Source organism: Delphinapterus leucas, chromosome 8, assembly GCF_059928025.1.
Source record: "Delphinapterus leucas isolate spDelLeu-1000000601 "Yukka" chromosome 8, BTC_Dleu_Yukka2, whole genome shotgun sequence".
NCBI lineage: Eukaryota > Metazoa > Chordata > Mammalia > Artiodactyla > Monodontidae > Delphinapterus > Delphinapterus leucas.
The window spans coordinates 33,966,682-33,982,073 of record NC_143136.1 but is presented as its reverse complement, the minus strand read 5'-3'; the positions used below and the strand labels follow the sequence as shown (position 1 = coordinate 33,982,073).

The window sequence follows — 15,392 nt, the reverse complement described above, 5'->3', positions numbered from 1 at the left end:
CTGGGATATTTTAATTTGCAACAGGGGTGATGCTTTATATTTATGCATGGGATCTGATTCCATCCACTTGTCAACCCTGTGAAGTCAGGTCAGGAAAGGCATTATCTCCTTTTCACAAGGAGTGAATGGAGACTTGGGTTGGGATTCTTTCCTGAGCTCGCTTGGGTAGAAAGTGACAAGGCCAGGATTCACATTAGGCCTGTGACTCTACAGTCAGTTCTCTGTTAAGACACCCAGTAAATATATTTGAAAACATTAAGTACTTACCCTTGGCTGAGCATTGTACTAGGTAATGTGGCAGCATCTGAAAGAGAGGGAAAGTTGCTCCATTTCCACATAGTCTTTGGTCTGGGACTAGGGACAGTAAACAGATGCCTGTGAAATAATTTACTACGTTTACAAAGCAATGTACTTGTAAAAGTGAAATAATAAATTTAGTTCATAAGAATTCAGGGGGGAAAACTATAAGTTAGAACATTAGTCATTCAAGCAGAGTAGGGTTAGCAGGTACAGTAGGGCTCCTATGATGGTAAGGTTCCCAGCTCAAACCAAGGTAAAGAAGGAAATTCACTGGCTCACAGATGTGATAACTACAGGCTTGCAGGGTGCAAAGGACGTCACCAGGAATCTGTCCATCACCCAACACTGTTTTCCTCTGCCTTAGGTTTAGTCCCAGGCATTGGTAATCTGGCCACAGCAGCTCCCGGTTAAATCCTACAAACTCAGCCCTTCTACTGGAAAAGAAAGCATGTCTTTCCTAATGGCACAAGCAAAGTTAGAGCTCTCTTAAGGCTTGGATTTTGTGCCTGTCTCTGAACCAATCACTGTGGCTGGGGGATGTTGTGCTCTGATTGGCCAGACCTAGGTCACATGCCCAATCTTAGGTAGGGGTGGTATCAGCCCCATCAGAATAGCATGGGCTGGGTAGGGAGAGGGTTGGTTCCCCAGAGTAAAATAGAGGTGTCCCCACTAGAAAGGAAAGTGGCTGCCAGGACATAAAACAACAGGATCATTACAACAGGATAAGATTCCTGAAGGAAGTAATTGTAAAATTTTGAGTATTTGAGTTAGTCTGTTTTTAATCTTATGGAATTCTGGGAGAGAGTAAGTGGAAGAGATTCATGATATGCAGGCAGACCCTGCAGAACACTGATTTGAGTTTTTACACTTCACTTTTCCTTTCCTTTAAGTCTTAAAGACACTATTTCTTCAAGCAGGGATGCCCTGAGCTGCGACTCACCATCTCCTTATTGTGCCTTTTCTGGTCTCCACCCTCCTGAAGGTCTTCCTATCTCTGGAGCCCCCAGAGTCATCCTTTCAAACCCTCTCCCAGCCACTCACTGGCCTTTTGTGGTGACTTCTCCCCTTTAGAGCTGCCTTTAGTGACCTAATAATAACCTGTTATCGAAGATGCAAGAGACAGTCCTCAGCTCTTCCCACTCATCCGGGCTCCCCAAGTTTGGCCCTCTCCTCTTTTTAAGTGTGAATTTCCTCCTTTCCACAGGTTTTCAATTCTCCCATTAAGAAATCCCATCCACTCTCTATATTATGATTCAGCAATCCATCCCATGTTCTTATCCCTGCCTTCCATCAGTCATATCTACAGGCCCTGCTGACCCCCTTGTGGGACTTTGAATATTAGAGAATGGTCACACGTTGCAAAGTCCTGCTCTAGAAGGCACAGCACTCCTTTTCCTTCTCCTCCAGTGGCCTTTATCTCTCCAGGCTCCCTCTCCTGTAGCTCTGAAGCAGAGATGATAAGCTTCCCAGAGGAAGGCATTTGCAAAGTGCTCTGAGTGCTTTGATGAAATTGATTGGGTAAATGGAAACATATTTTTTGCAACTGCTTTAGCCTGTAAGAAAAATAAGTTATGTAAATGCAATGATTCACCATTTAATAAATAATGAAGATTGTTTTATAGCTTTAAATATTATTTCACAACAAGAGATTTTTTTCCAACATTAAAAAACCAGAATGGTTGATTTGAAATGTTTAAAAAATAAATAGTGCTTGATATTTTTAAAGCAGTACTTTCATGATCAATGATTGAATTAAAATTTTGTTTAATTTTTCTAGCTTCTCTCCTGAAGGGTTTGAAACATGCCAATATTGTGCTGCTCCATGACATTATCCACACCAAAGAGACACTGACATTCGTTTTTGAATACATGGTGAGTTGCCCCAGCATTTTATAAAGCATAAGGGAAAAGCCTGGTGCTTGTATAATGAATCTGTTAATATTTTATGGCATGATAAAACTTCCATTACAATGTGGAAAGTGTCATGGAACTTTTCATTATTGTGATTAGTGGAGCCTATTTTTCTTATGCTCATTCTTTAGTCCTGCTCCTTTACCCCCTATATTTGCTGCCTTTTCCCCCCCGCACGAGCAATAATAAACACTTTGAGTTTGCCTCCTAAATAAAACTTTTGCACTTATTTTTTTAATCTATTTTTAATCACTATCCGAGCAGAACCCAACATTTTTTCATTGACAATAAAGACATAAACCACAAGGTTTTAAAAAATTCTATACAAGTTTACTAAAGAATACATCATTTTGTATTTCTGAAAGAAAAAACTGTTCAAATATTAGCAGAAAGGAATCATAAAGCATGTGTACCTGACTTGCCTCCAAGGACACTGAAGAGTACAAAATCCCCATGTCATTGTGTTCAGGGGCAGTCATTTAAAATGAGCCTCTCTTGTGCCGAGAAACAGGCTTCCTTCTAAGAGCAGCCAGTTAGGAAGGCACACTGTGTTTGACTTTAACAGTGGTGTCTCAGAAAACCTGGTTGTGTACCTTTTGCACCTTATTCTCAAAAATTCTGAACTTTGTAATACCTTTGAGAGTCAAGTGTGTGGTCTGCTTTGTGACACTGACCAAGCACTGCTAATGTCTCTCTCTCCACCATTTTGTGTAGCACACAGACCTGGCTCAGTATATGTCTCAGCATCCAGGAGGGCTTCATCCTCACAATGTCAGGGTGAGTACTTTGAGGGTCGGGACTCTCCTCTGGCTTGCCCACAGCAGAAGAATCTTGAAACAGACTGCCATCACAAACTGAAGTTCCATGATACTAATAAGAAGATGGATATCATTGATATTCTAGGGGAAAGTAAAAAAAAAAAAAAAAGATTTGCCTCAAGATATGGAGCAATGTCTGGCTGTTTTCTGGGCAGCCTAACCCTGTCAGTCATTGTCATCATGCAAATGTGTCTTTAGAAGTATAAACCATGAAAAAGAATTGCATTACAAGAAAAAATGTGAAGTTAGGCCATCGTAAAATAAATACTTTCTTCATAGCAGACTACTGTGGTCTGTGATAAAGTTTGTGTTGTACCTATAGTTCCCCACTACAACTAGCAAACAAAGTACCCTTGTTGGATCTTTATCAGTTATCCTTTTGCCTGTTCTATCAGATCCGATTATATGTGGGACCAACTTCCATTTTTCCAGTCATTGGAATAGAAATAATAATAAACTCTTAACTAGCTGTAATTCTACATCTGTTATAAATTTTAGAAAGCATTTGTATTTCATACTTTTCATTCCCTAGGGTTTTATTGGCATTAATTAATAGACTGGCCCTTAACATAACCATATGAGATTTGTATATGATGTACTCATTCATTTAACTAATATTTATGTGTTTATTAATTCATTCATTCAAGAAATATTTATTGACTACTTAGTGCCATGTTAAATCCTGAGGTTTCAATAATGAATAAGTTGTGTTTCTTATTTTCAATGAGCTAAAGCCCAGTAGGATATATGGAGTTAGATAGGTAGTGAGAAGCAAAGTTATAAGGGCTATGGCCATGTTAACTAGGAATACTCTGAGGACTCATAGTAAGGGGACCTAATCCAGTCGTGGAGGCAAGGGGGAAAGGAAGGTTTGAAGACAGGGGTTTGAAAAGAGTGAAAACATTTTTAAATAGAGGAAAATGAAATAGAAAACTAACTAGGGAAACCAAGAAGGAATGTCTAGTAGTGTGTTAAGGACGCTGGTGAGGATGAAATCCATTAAATTATCTACATGATCATGAGATTTCTTTCTTTCTTTCTTTCTTTCTTTCTTTCTTTCTTTCTTTCTTTTTTTCCTTCCTTCCTTCCTTCCTTCCTTCTTTCTCTCTCTCTCCCTCCCTCCCTCCCTCCCTCCCTCTTTCTTTCTTTCTTTCCTTCCTTCCTTCTTTCTCTTTCTTTCTTTCCTTCCTTCCTTCCTTCCTTCTTTCTCTCTCTCCCTCCCTCCCTCCCTCTTTCTTTCTTTCCTTCCTTCCTTCCTTCTTTCTTTCTTTCTTTCTTTCTTTCTTTTTCTCTCTCTCTCTCTCTCTGGCAGTGCTTAGCAGTTCAAATAGAGGAGCAGAGAAAGTAGATAGTTGGATTGATTGATAATTGGGGCTTTGCCAGACATGTGAGAGAAAAAGACAAGTGGGCAAGATATTTGGCGATTGTCAAGAGAGAGGTTAAAGGGATGGTCAGAGACTTCTAAACTGAGTCCAATCTGAGGGAAGGAAGTGAAGATAGGCAGGTTGCTGATAGCTAGGGGAGGGCAGAAGAGTCAAGGAACTAGAGGTTTGATTAAATAGAAAAACAATTGGAGAAAGAGTAACTGTGAGAAAGATAGAACATTTTCAGGCTTGAGTGACTCTCATTCCAAACACTGTGCTAAGTGCTTAGCAAAATAGAAAGACATAGAAAACATGATTCCTCAAAGGACACAGAGCCAAAAACAGGAGATAAGACATACACACCAATACTATTACAGGACATTTGTGAATAACACCAAGTAAGAAATAAGACCTAACGTTGTAGACATGCAAAGAAGTAAAAGATATCTTCTCATTTTAAGAGGTTTCAATAAGCCAGACCTTTAAAGTTGCAATGCATTTCAAGAGGCTGGAATAGGGGAAGATGTTAGAGAAAGAAGGAATGTTTTCAGCAAAGGTACAGAGCAGGGAAGTAGAGGATGCGTTCAAGGAAGAGGACCCCAGAGCCATAGACTGTTAGTGTTGAAGGGACCAGAGTGTTTTTCACTCTTCAGGTTCTGACCCACTAGTGGGCTGTGAAATCAGTTGGTGATTAGCAACCAGCATTTTAAAAAATGAAATGGAATGGATGAGAAAAGAATAGAAAATATTATGGTATATTATGTTTAGTAAGAATAAGGATTATTTTGTGCAACTTTTTTTTCCATTTGAAGCTGTGTTTCTTTCAATGTATGAATGTGAAAACTGGAAACATATATATTTCTTAGTGGGGGATGCAATTAAAAAAAAAAAGCCTTAAAAACACTGGGTTGGTCTAACTTTCTTTTTCTGAAGATTTAGAATCCAAGGTTTGAAAGGACAAAAGTTTTGCCTGAAGTTGTAGAACCAGCTTTTGCCATTGCTAAAAAGGATTCTTGGTTAAGATTCTTTTCTACCAGTGCCATACTGCATCTCTGGTTCTGTTGGCCTGAAATAGAGACTATCTTAGTGAAATGGAGTATATTAGTCTGGAGAAATAGATTGGGTAGGTGGCTGAGAGCCTCACTTTCTAAGATGTGGACTTTATTCCTTAGACAGTAGAGTCATTAAAGGGGTTTGATTGAAAAAGTATGACACGATCAGAAGGAAATGTATGTAATTGTGGTCTGTGGGATGGATTAAAGAGAGGAGACTGGAGTCAGGGATTCCAGTTAGGAGTTTATTGATGTGGGCTAGCCTAGTGCCTCTCAAGCTTCAGTGAGCAGATGAATGACCTGGGGATCTGATTCAGTTAGTCTAGGGTGAAGCCTGAGCTTTGCATTTCTAGCATACTCTAAGGTGATACAGATGCTGCTGGCGGAGGACCAAACTTTGAGTAGCAAATTTCTAGGTAAGAAGTGATAAATTATGGTAGTGAAGGTACAAATAGAAAGGAATGTGAAAAACAAAAACAAGAGTTCAGCCAGGACATGGTGACTAACTGGGCTTGTGGAGGGAAAAGATGAGGTCAAAGATGACTGATTTGGGCTGTGATATACCTGGAGAATTACAGCTCTATTAACAGAAATAAAAGAAGTCGACTTAGAGAGAAGGCAGAAGAATCCTGTTTTAGACATGATGAGCTTCTCGTTGAGGTGGGATAGCCAGAGGAAATGAGCAGTAGGCAACTGAAGAGGAGATTGGTTCTCAGGAGGAAGGTGTATGTTAGAGATGTAGATTTGAGGGTAACTGATGCATGGAGTTTGTAGTTAAAGACGAGAGAGTGGATAATCAAAAGAGCAAACACAAAGAGAAAAGAACTGATGGTAGAACTTTTGCTTTTGGGGGTGAGAAGAGGAACAGGACAGCAAGGGGCAGAGGGAAGCAGCTTTTACGAATATAGAAGATCCAGAAAAATGCATTTTTATGGAAGTCAAGGCAAGAGACAGTTTCAAGGAGGGCATGGTTGAGAGTGTCACAAAGTTGAAAATCATATTTGATAGCAAGGACTTTGTGGGTTTGTGAGGGGTACACTAATAAACAGAGGAATTTATTAGGGCTATATGGAAGCACAAAGGAAGAAGTTATCCAATCAAAGCAGATAGGACTAGGGATGAGTTCCCCACAGTAGAGGCAGCAGTGAAAATGCTGGGATGCCAGGGAGGGTATGGTATATTCCAAGAACTGAAGATAACTCAGGAGTTAAGCCTGGATTAGAATGAACAGAGTTGAGGGTGGTTAGAGCTGAGACTTGAAAGGTAAGTAGGAGCCAGAGCATGAAGGGCCCAGCTATGTCATGCTATTCCATGTGAGGAGCCATTCAATCATTTTAATAGGAGGTGATAAATTCAGATTTCCTTTTTGTAGAGCTCACTCTGATGACACTGTGGTGAATAGATTGGAAGGTGAGCAATACTGTTTTTTTTGAAATATTATAGTCCCCTGACCTCACTCTTCCCTTGTGTTTTCTCTACTCCCACCCCATACTGTCATTTCCTCCAGTCATTCTCTAAATGCTGGTGTCCATTAGGGTTCCGACCTTGACAGTGAGGCTCATGAGGACAACAGTGGTGCAGATGTGAATTGATGGTGGAGGAAACTGGATATATGTGCAATTAATTACTTAGCCAGAATTAATGGGAGGTGGAAGAGTCAGCAAATCCTTTTTCTAACTTTAAGTAATTAGGTGGATGATAGTGCCATTCACTGAAACAGAGAAATGGGAAAATCGATTTTGGAGGGATACAGTGGGTTAAGTTTTGGCATACTGAGCTTGAGGTGATTATGGGATGTCCAGGTGAACTTCAGACTATAGGGGTCTAACAGTTCAGGAAAGAGATCTGAGGTGGAGCTAAAGACTTTTAAATAATCAGAATACAGTTGTTAATTGAAGCAATGTTAGTGGATAAGATGGCTATGGGAGCACGTAAAGTGATAATAGAAGGTCAAGGATGGAACCCTAAGGAATATCAATATATTAGACATCAGTAGAGAAAGTGGAACCTATAAAAAGAACAGTCAGAGAAGTAGGAGAAAAATTAAGAGATTGTGGCACCAAAGTGGGGAGAGAGCTTCAGGAAGGAAGACGGTCAACAAAGCCAGATGCTGCAAAGAGAAGAAGTGAAAGGTATCCATTGGATTTTCGTAGCAAAAGACATTGGTGACCACAGTAAAAACATTATGAATAAAGTGATCGTAGCAGAAGCCATTTTGTAGGGGGATGAATTTCACACTTCAGAGGAAAAACAATTCCATATGATGGCAAGGCCCAGTGTGTGACCATGGGGAGTGAGGGGCTAAAGTGTGTTGGAGAAGCATATCGTCGGAGTGTGGAGGGTGACTGGACATGTTCACATGGGCACTGATGTTAGGGAAGCAACAGCTGGGATCCGGGTGCCCAAGTCTTGAGTGAATGATGGAGAACGGTGGGGAGTCATGTGGATGACAGTGAGAAGAGGGATAGAAGAAGATGTGGCTCAATGGCATGAAAATCCAAACAACAAGGGTTTTTACTTGAGGATGGAGAAGCAATGGTTTTGAAGTGGTATTGGGAAGTCACCCAGTACCCCACCTCGCAGTAATCAAAGGTATGAGCAAGTTGTAGAAGAACTAACATCCACTTGAGAATGCTGTAGGGAAGCAGTGAACTCAAGGTCTAATTTAAGCCAAAGGAGACAGAAGGAAGTTCATCAGAGGGGGGGTTTTAGGAAGTTTTAAAACCAGTATTGAGGAGTGAACAGTGAAAAGGTTTGGGGGAGAGAGGGACGATGGATGCTGGGTTAAATGAGAGGAAGCAGAGAGCAGTATGAAGATGAGCTTTAGGGAGGAAAAAGGAATAGTCAGAGAGGCTTATATTTTAGTGACCACAGAAGACAGGATGGGAATCATAGTGAGATTAGCCTGTGTCAGATTTCTAATAGAACAAATCCCAGGAATTCCCTCGTGAGTGGAAGGACTCGGGCTTCCCTGGAAGAGTTGGCTGACTGATCTGATTGTGTTTTTGTGGGACTCCTAGCCCAGATGGTACTAGCCCAATGGAATTATTTTGTTCCCAAGAGCCTCATTGTGTTGGAAACAGGACTAACCCCTGGGCTATAGGAAACCCCTCTGGAAAGAGTCACGATGTGGATGGTGACTGAGAAAACACCATCAGATTGGGTCGTATTACTGGTGAAGTTTTGGCAGTGGGAAAGGAGGAATACAGGTTTTAAGGGATTAGAGAGTAAGTGGGTGGTGAGGTTACTCAGCACACACTGCAGTTTTGACAAGTGTGGCTATGAAATCCCACACCTTAAGACTGCAGTGTTTTGCCATTTACAAATGCTTGTAGACATGCGGAGCCAGGGAGGAAAGGAGCTAAAGAGCAAGAAGGTGAGCGGCGGGTGTGTTACTAATCAGTGAGACAGTCTGTGCTTGGGACGTGGAAGGGATTTCAGGCTGGCCCACTATGAAGCTCTGTCTCTGACTCAGCTAGCCAATTCTCTCCTTCCCTGTCAGGTTTTAATTTTCTAACTTTTCTCCGGTTTCTCAGGATGGTGTCATGGTGTCAGGCAGGTCTGAATTTGAGACCTGGCCCTGACTCTTTTTAGACATGTTTTTAATGTTTCCCTGAGCCTTATTTTTCTTAGATATAAATCAAGGACAAGCATATCTTCCTCACAGGGTTGTTTTGAGGATTACAAAAGGTCCTGGGTATTCAGTACATGTTCTTTTCCCTCCCTTCCTTCTGTCTCTGTCCCTTGCTGGTCACCATCTCTCTGTCTTCTGTCTCTCACCTGTCTTCATCTCCCTCTTTCCTTACTACTATCACATTGAAAAACATATTTTTAAGCACCTACTATGGCATCTTATCTTTTACCTGGAATTTAAGTTGGTCCTTTTTACTGTCTTTTCCATGAACATTTATGTTTATAACCGATCGGAGGGTTGAAATGTCGTTATGGGACTTTTGTGCTTTGGCAGCTGAGTGATGTGATGAACGGTAAAATGAATAATACAGTGTGTGTGTTTGAAGCACCAGGAAGAGAAAGAATTGGGATGAGGAAGACTCATAGAACCAGCGAACATTTGAAGTAGGAGCCTCAAGAAAATGTTAACATTCTTAAACGGCTTGGGGTCCCTGATATGGGAACTGCATGGAGCCCATGCAGCCACAGCTGTGCAGTGGGAGGTAAACTCCCCAGGATCCTGCTTTGGTCAGACCATGGCACTCATCAACTTGATTCCTATGTGTCCAAGTCATTGTTAGGTCATTGCAGGTTCGAGCATCTCTGAAGTTCCTAGTTTCCAAGATGTGATGGAAAAAGTGGATTTATCCGCATGGCTCTGCATCTACTATTTTGCCCGTGTCCCAGGAATGCTGGGGCTGGCCTTGTCTTTTCAAAACTGCCAGAACATGTTCTCAGTTGGCATAGGTCTTTGTAAACACTGATGTTGGTATTTGAATTCTCAGTTGCCAGTGGCACTGGAAAATAGCAAAAGACACTTGGAATACTAGCATTCTTTTTTTTTTTTTCCCTTAAGCTTGTGTTTTGGTGGGAACCTAATAATGTCTTTCGTTTCTCTGCCTTGTAACCACAAGCAACATTTTAAAATTTAGGCCTAGAATGTATTTCTCCTTTTGTTCCCCCCGCCCCCTTTTTTCTTCTCTATACTATTTATTCCTTACTCTCTTTTCATTTTTTTTTTGGTCTAATTTATTTTGGTATATTTTCCCTCTGAATCTCTACTGTATATTTCCCTTGTTTTCACTTTGAACTTAATACTTTAAAAATTCGTTTAAAAAGATAATGGTTCCTTTATTTCCTAATACCATCTAAGGATATGTTTCCCAGTCTGGTCTCCCTGTGTTCTGTTTTTAAAAGGGTTTTATATCAGAGAGCCTGGAAAACTTAAGCAGTTGTAAATGTTAGAATATCATTTCCAGGTCAACTTTGATCTTATATGCCAAGTTCATCAGTGGGAAAAAAATTAAATCTTTCACATCTAAATCAATAACTAGTGTTCCAACGGAAACTTCAAAGTTTCACTTTAGATTTTTAAGGAAAGGTAATTCCTTCAGTGTCAAAGAAATGAGATGTCAGGAAAAGCCAGGATCCCTTTGTTTAGGACATGGTCTACTTACTTGACTTTCCTTGTCCTTTTTTTCCCATTCGAATGCAAAATCTTCAATTTTTTTTCGTCTCTCAAGAGACCCTTTTACTATATTCTTTCAGATGACTGTTTTTGATTTAGAGGAGAAATCAACACATAGTGGCTCAAATCTGCTTAGATAAGGTGTTCATTCCTTCCAGCTTTTCATGTTTCAACTTTTGCGGGGCCTGGCGTACATCCACCACCAACACGTCCTCCACAGGGACCTGAAACCTCAGAACTTACTCATCAGTCACCTGGGAGAACTCAAAGTGGCTGATTTTGGTAAGTCGCCTCCCGAGTCTCTTCCTGGGCTATGAACAATGATGCTTTTGTGTGCACATGTTTAAAGCGTCAACTAGGGCTGGCTTTTGAAAAGTGGGAACCGGGGAACATGATGCTTTGTCAGGATTTCAAACAACCATATAGGAAGATTGAGGCAAGAAATAGGACGAGATTGGTAACTTCTTAGGGTTCCATCAAGCCTCAGTCTAATCAGATCCTAAAACTTGGTTACCCCTACTACCTCACTGCCATTTTTGATGTAAAGACTTTTGTAGAGTGAACGTACTTGGTAGGTTTACCTAAATCTAGGTGGATGTACAAATTCCATCAGACTAGATCAAAGTTATCCCAGGATGACAGGATAAAGAGGTTAAGCCCAGATTGTAGGATGGACTCCTTCTGGAATGGAGGCTCCAGGGCGCCTGTTCCTGCTCACCTATGTATCTATATAGTGGGACTGTATGGGTACCTGAGGCTTTTATTCTCATCAAAGTGATGCAGATTTCCCCTGAGTATCACTGTGTCTTTCCATTTTAGCACGTATCACAGTTTATAATTATACATATATACACACATATATACTTCTGTGATGATTTTGTCTCCTCCACTAGACTATAAGCATTATGAGGGCAGCCTGGATCCGTTTTTGCTTATCATTATATCCCTAGTGCCTGGCACCATAGCAGGTGCTCAATAAATTTTTGTTGAAAAACTGGTTCTGTATAAGCTGAGGAACCACTCTTCTCTGTTTGGCAGATGTCAAATGATGCTACTATAGCTGCAGTAAGCCTTTAACAGACATTCATTTATCAAATTCCCTACAACAGTGAACTCATCTATTCAGGGTTTTTTCTAGCTATAGATCATGTGATCCAGTGAGATAAATAGCTAACTGATGAAAGTACTCTGACTTTGTAGAGGAGCACTTGAGAATGATCCAGCTAAGGTCCTGCCAAATAAGTAATGTGGATCAACAGCCCTCACCCTGTATCTACTAAACTGGGAATTCCTGGACTGCAGAAATGGAGGGTGGCCCTAGTAGTAGTGAATCGATTTTCCATTGCTGTTACAGAAAGCCCAAATTACAGAGGTGTATACATGCTCGAAGCTTCACGTTCTCTCATGTAACAGTCTGACCTAAGCAGTCAGAGCTCTGTAGTGGCCCCATGGTGTATTGGTCCACCCTCCTTCTGTCATGAGGCCCCACCACCCCTAGGTATTGCCCCACGGCCTATTTCAAGATGGCAGCCACTACAGCCTGGAGGAAGGAGAAAAGAGACCAACACTTAACCCCTCCATGAAGTTCACACATCACTTCTATTCATATCAAATAGGCAAAAATTTAGTTGCCTTGCTACACTTAGCTGCCAGGAAGCCCACATCTAGCTGCAAAGTAGGCCAAATTTTGAGAAATTCATTTGATGAAGAGGTACGTAAGAATCAAGATAGTTGAGTAGCTCTATTAAAAGCACCAAAGTTTGTGTATTATTTTTTAAATGTTGTTTACTCTGCCAATTATACTCTCCTTGGCAGACTGTATCACTGTGGCTCTCCAGAAGGTCTCCGGACAGTGAGTTCTGTGCTTTCCCCCTTCGGTCAGGTCTTGCTCGGGCCAAGTCCATTCCCAGCCAGACATACTCTTCAGAAGTTGTGACTCTCTGGTACCGCCCTCCTGATGCCTTGCTGGGAGCCACTGAATATTCCTCTGAACTGGACATATGGTAAGAGCTAGTGCCAAGAAAATGTGAGTCATCCTACCCGTGAAGGTTGTTTTATTACCTGTATTACATTTTAGATAATCATTCTAATAATGACAATCACATTTGTATACAGAAATATAAAGTACTTTCAAATATATATCTCATTTGATTTTTACGATGCCCCTCCTTCTAGCTCTTCTCTTCAATCCTTTGTCTTCTCCCTTGTCCTCAGGGAAACATACATATACTCCCAAACCACAGATACACACACACACACACACACACACACACACACACACACACACGTCTGCACATGCCCAAACACCTTTCAGAGCCTGGTGAAAAAACCATAAATACCGAGACTCGGTAGACCTGATTTTCATGCCAATATTTCTAATCAGTTACTCTGCATTACGTTATCTTCAAAAAAGCCATGTATCCTCTTTGTGTCTATGCTTCTTTGTTTTTAAAATAAGGGTAATAAACTCTCCCCATGAGGGGTTAAGGGGGACTGTAGTGCAAATGTAAGAACCAGATAGAGGCTATCAAGTAGAGCCACACTGTTGGAGAGGCTCTTGGATTAAGTGGGTGCAGTGGTGAGAATGGGCTGTCAGCCACTCATCATCCTGGAGCAGTGGTGTTATGTAATCTGGCTCTGATCCCTGGAAATATCCCAGTCATTTGTGTGGTAAATTTGCAGTCACAGCCACCTCCTCAAAGGTAACAAAATGTATGGGCTTCCTTCAACTCCTTAGATGGTCTTATATAAATAGAAGGCCCTGTTTAAAAAAAAAACAACACTAAAAGGCTAAACTAAGCTTTTGAATTTCCCAAAGAATTGAGAAAAGTTGAAGAGAATTTCCTTCAGTGTATCTGGAGCCATTGATTTCCTGATACCCAGTCACACTTCTTGAAATATCACCTGCTAGTCAAACCCCCCTGAAACTGTCAGCTCTCACTGCTCTGCACTGTCACTTCAAAGGCCTTCAGCAGGCTCTGGCTTTCTCAGCTCTTAATGATCACTTCCTAGTTGTGCTTCACAGACAGTGAAACTTCTTCTCGTCACTTTTAAACTTTGTTTTATTATAGAACATTTAAAACATTCAAAATATATAAATATGTACATCAGTGATTCTTAACCAGGATCAATTTTGCTTCCCAGGGACCTTGCAGTGTTTGGAGACATTTATTGTCACAGCTGGGTGGTGGTGGGGTGCTGCTGGCATCTAGTGGGTAGAGGCCAAGGATGCTACTAAATATCTTATAATGCACAGGACAGCCCCCTATGGCAAAGATGTAACCAGCCCAAAATGTCAATTGTGTCAAGATTGAGAAAACTGATGTAGATTAAAAGCATAGTAAAGTGAACTCCATGAGCCCACTACCCGATGTAACAACCAGAAACATCATCAGTACTGTCACATCCACTCGTGTCCCTTTCCCATCAGCCTGCCCCTCCACCAGAGGGGCTTCTACCCTGAATTTTTTTCCTCGTCATCATCCCCTTACCCTTTTAAAAAATAATATTTCTACATTTTTATATATTTTAAAAATATTATTTTATTTTACTTGCTTTTGAGTTTTTATAAAAATGATATTACATTGTTTTTAGTCTTCTGTGACTTGTTTTTTTTTAACTCAGTGTGTTTCTGAGATTCATCCATGTTGATCTATGTGGCTACACTTTATTTTCTGTTGATGAACATTTCAGTTATTTAGTTTGCCTTTTGTTTTATTTCTTTTTGCTATTTTGAATATACTTGGTACTTATATTTAAGGATATGTCTAGAGTACTTACTTAAGAGTAGATTTGCTGTGTCACAGCGTATATGAATGTTCAACTTCATGAAATAGTGTCAAATTGTTCTCCAAGTGGTTGTAACAATTTATGCACTAGCAGTGTATCATAGTCCCTTATCCACATCCGCACTAACTTCATAAAATCAGATTTCTTAATTTTTGCTAAGTTAGTGGGTAGAATGGTAGCATGTTGTGATCAAATTTGCATTTCCCTAATTGGTAATGAGGCTGGATGTCTTTTCATGGATTATTTGCCATTTGTGTTTTTTCTCCTATGAAATACTTCTGTGTGTCTTTTGTTTATTTTCTTTTGGTCTCTATGTTTCTGTGTCTCTCCTTTTCTCTCCCTTCCTCCCTTTCTTTCTTTATTGATTTATAGGAGTTCTTATACTCTGGATACTAATCTTTTATCAGTTATGAGTGCTACAAGCAGGCTCCCCAGTTCATGGCTTATGTTTTCATATCTTTATGTTGTCTTTTTAAACAAAAGTTCTTAATTTTAATGCTGCTGACTTTGTCAGTCTTTTCCTCTATGGTTAGCCCTTTTATTTCTTGTTTAAAACAGTCCTTCCCTCCTTGAGGTCAAAATGATATCCAGTACATTCTTTTAAAAGTTGTAGGGCTTCCCTGGTGGCGCAGTGGTTGAGAGTCCGCCTGGCGATGTAGGGGACACGGGTTTGTGCCCCGGTCCGGGAAGATCCCGCATGCCGCAGAGCAGCTAGGCCCGTGAGCCATGGCCGCTGATCCTGCGCATGCGGAGCCTCTGCTCCGCAACGGGAAAGGCCACAACAGTGAGAGGCCCGCGTACCGAAAAAAAAAAAAAAAAGTTGTAAAATTTTTCCTTTCGCTTTAAATCCTTAATACATTGGAAATTGACTTTTTTATGCTAACCCAGTGGTCTCACCCTAATTTCTTCAGCAATCTGCATGCCGAATCTCTCATATATCAGGTTTCTATAAATGCATAGGTCTGTTTTGAGCTCTCTACTCTGTTCTACTGGGGTCAATTTATCTGTCCCTGTACCA

General features: G+C 40.7%; 1 protein-coding gene across 1 annotated transcript in view; it reads left to right on the top strand.

Annotated features, from left to right (window-relative positions):
• CDK15 (cyclin dependent kinase 15) overlaps positions 1–15,392 on the top strand; it is a 93,330-nt gene that overhangs the window by 21,407 nt on the left and 56,531 nt on the right. The window contains exons 5-8 of the mRNA XM_022567429.3: positions 2,078–2,172; positions 2,926–2,988; positions 10,744–10,867; positions 12,468–12,588. Coding sequence (XP_022423137.2) covers positions 2,078–2,172; positions 2,926–2,988; positions 10,744–10,867; positions 12,468–12,588 — 403 coding nt within the window. The remainder of the gene's footprint in view (positions 1–2,077; positions 2,173–2,925; positions 2,989–10,743; positions 10,868–12,467; positions 12,589–15,392) is intronic.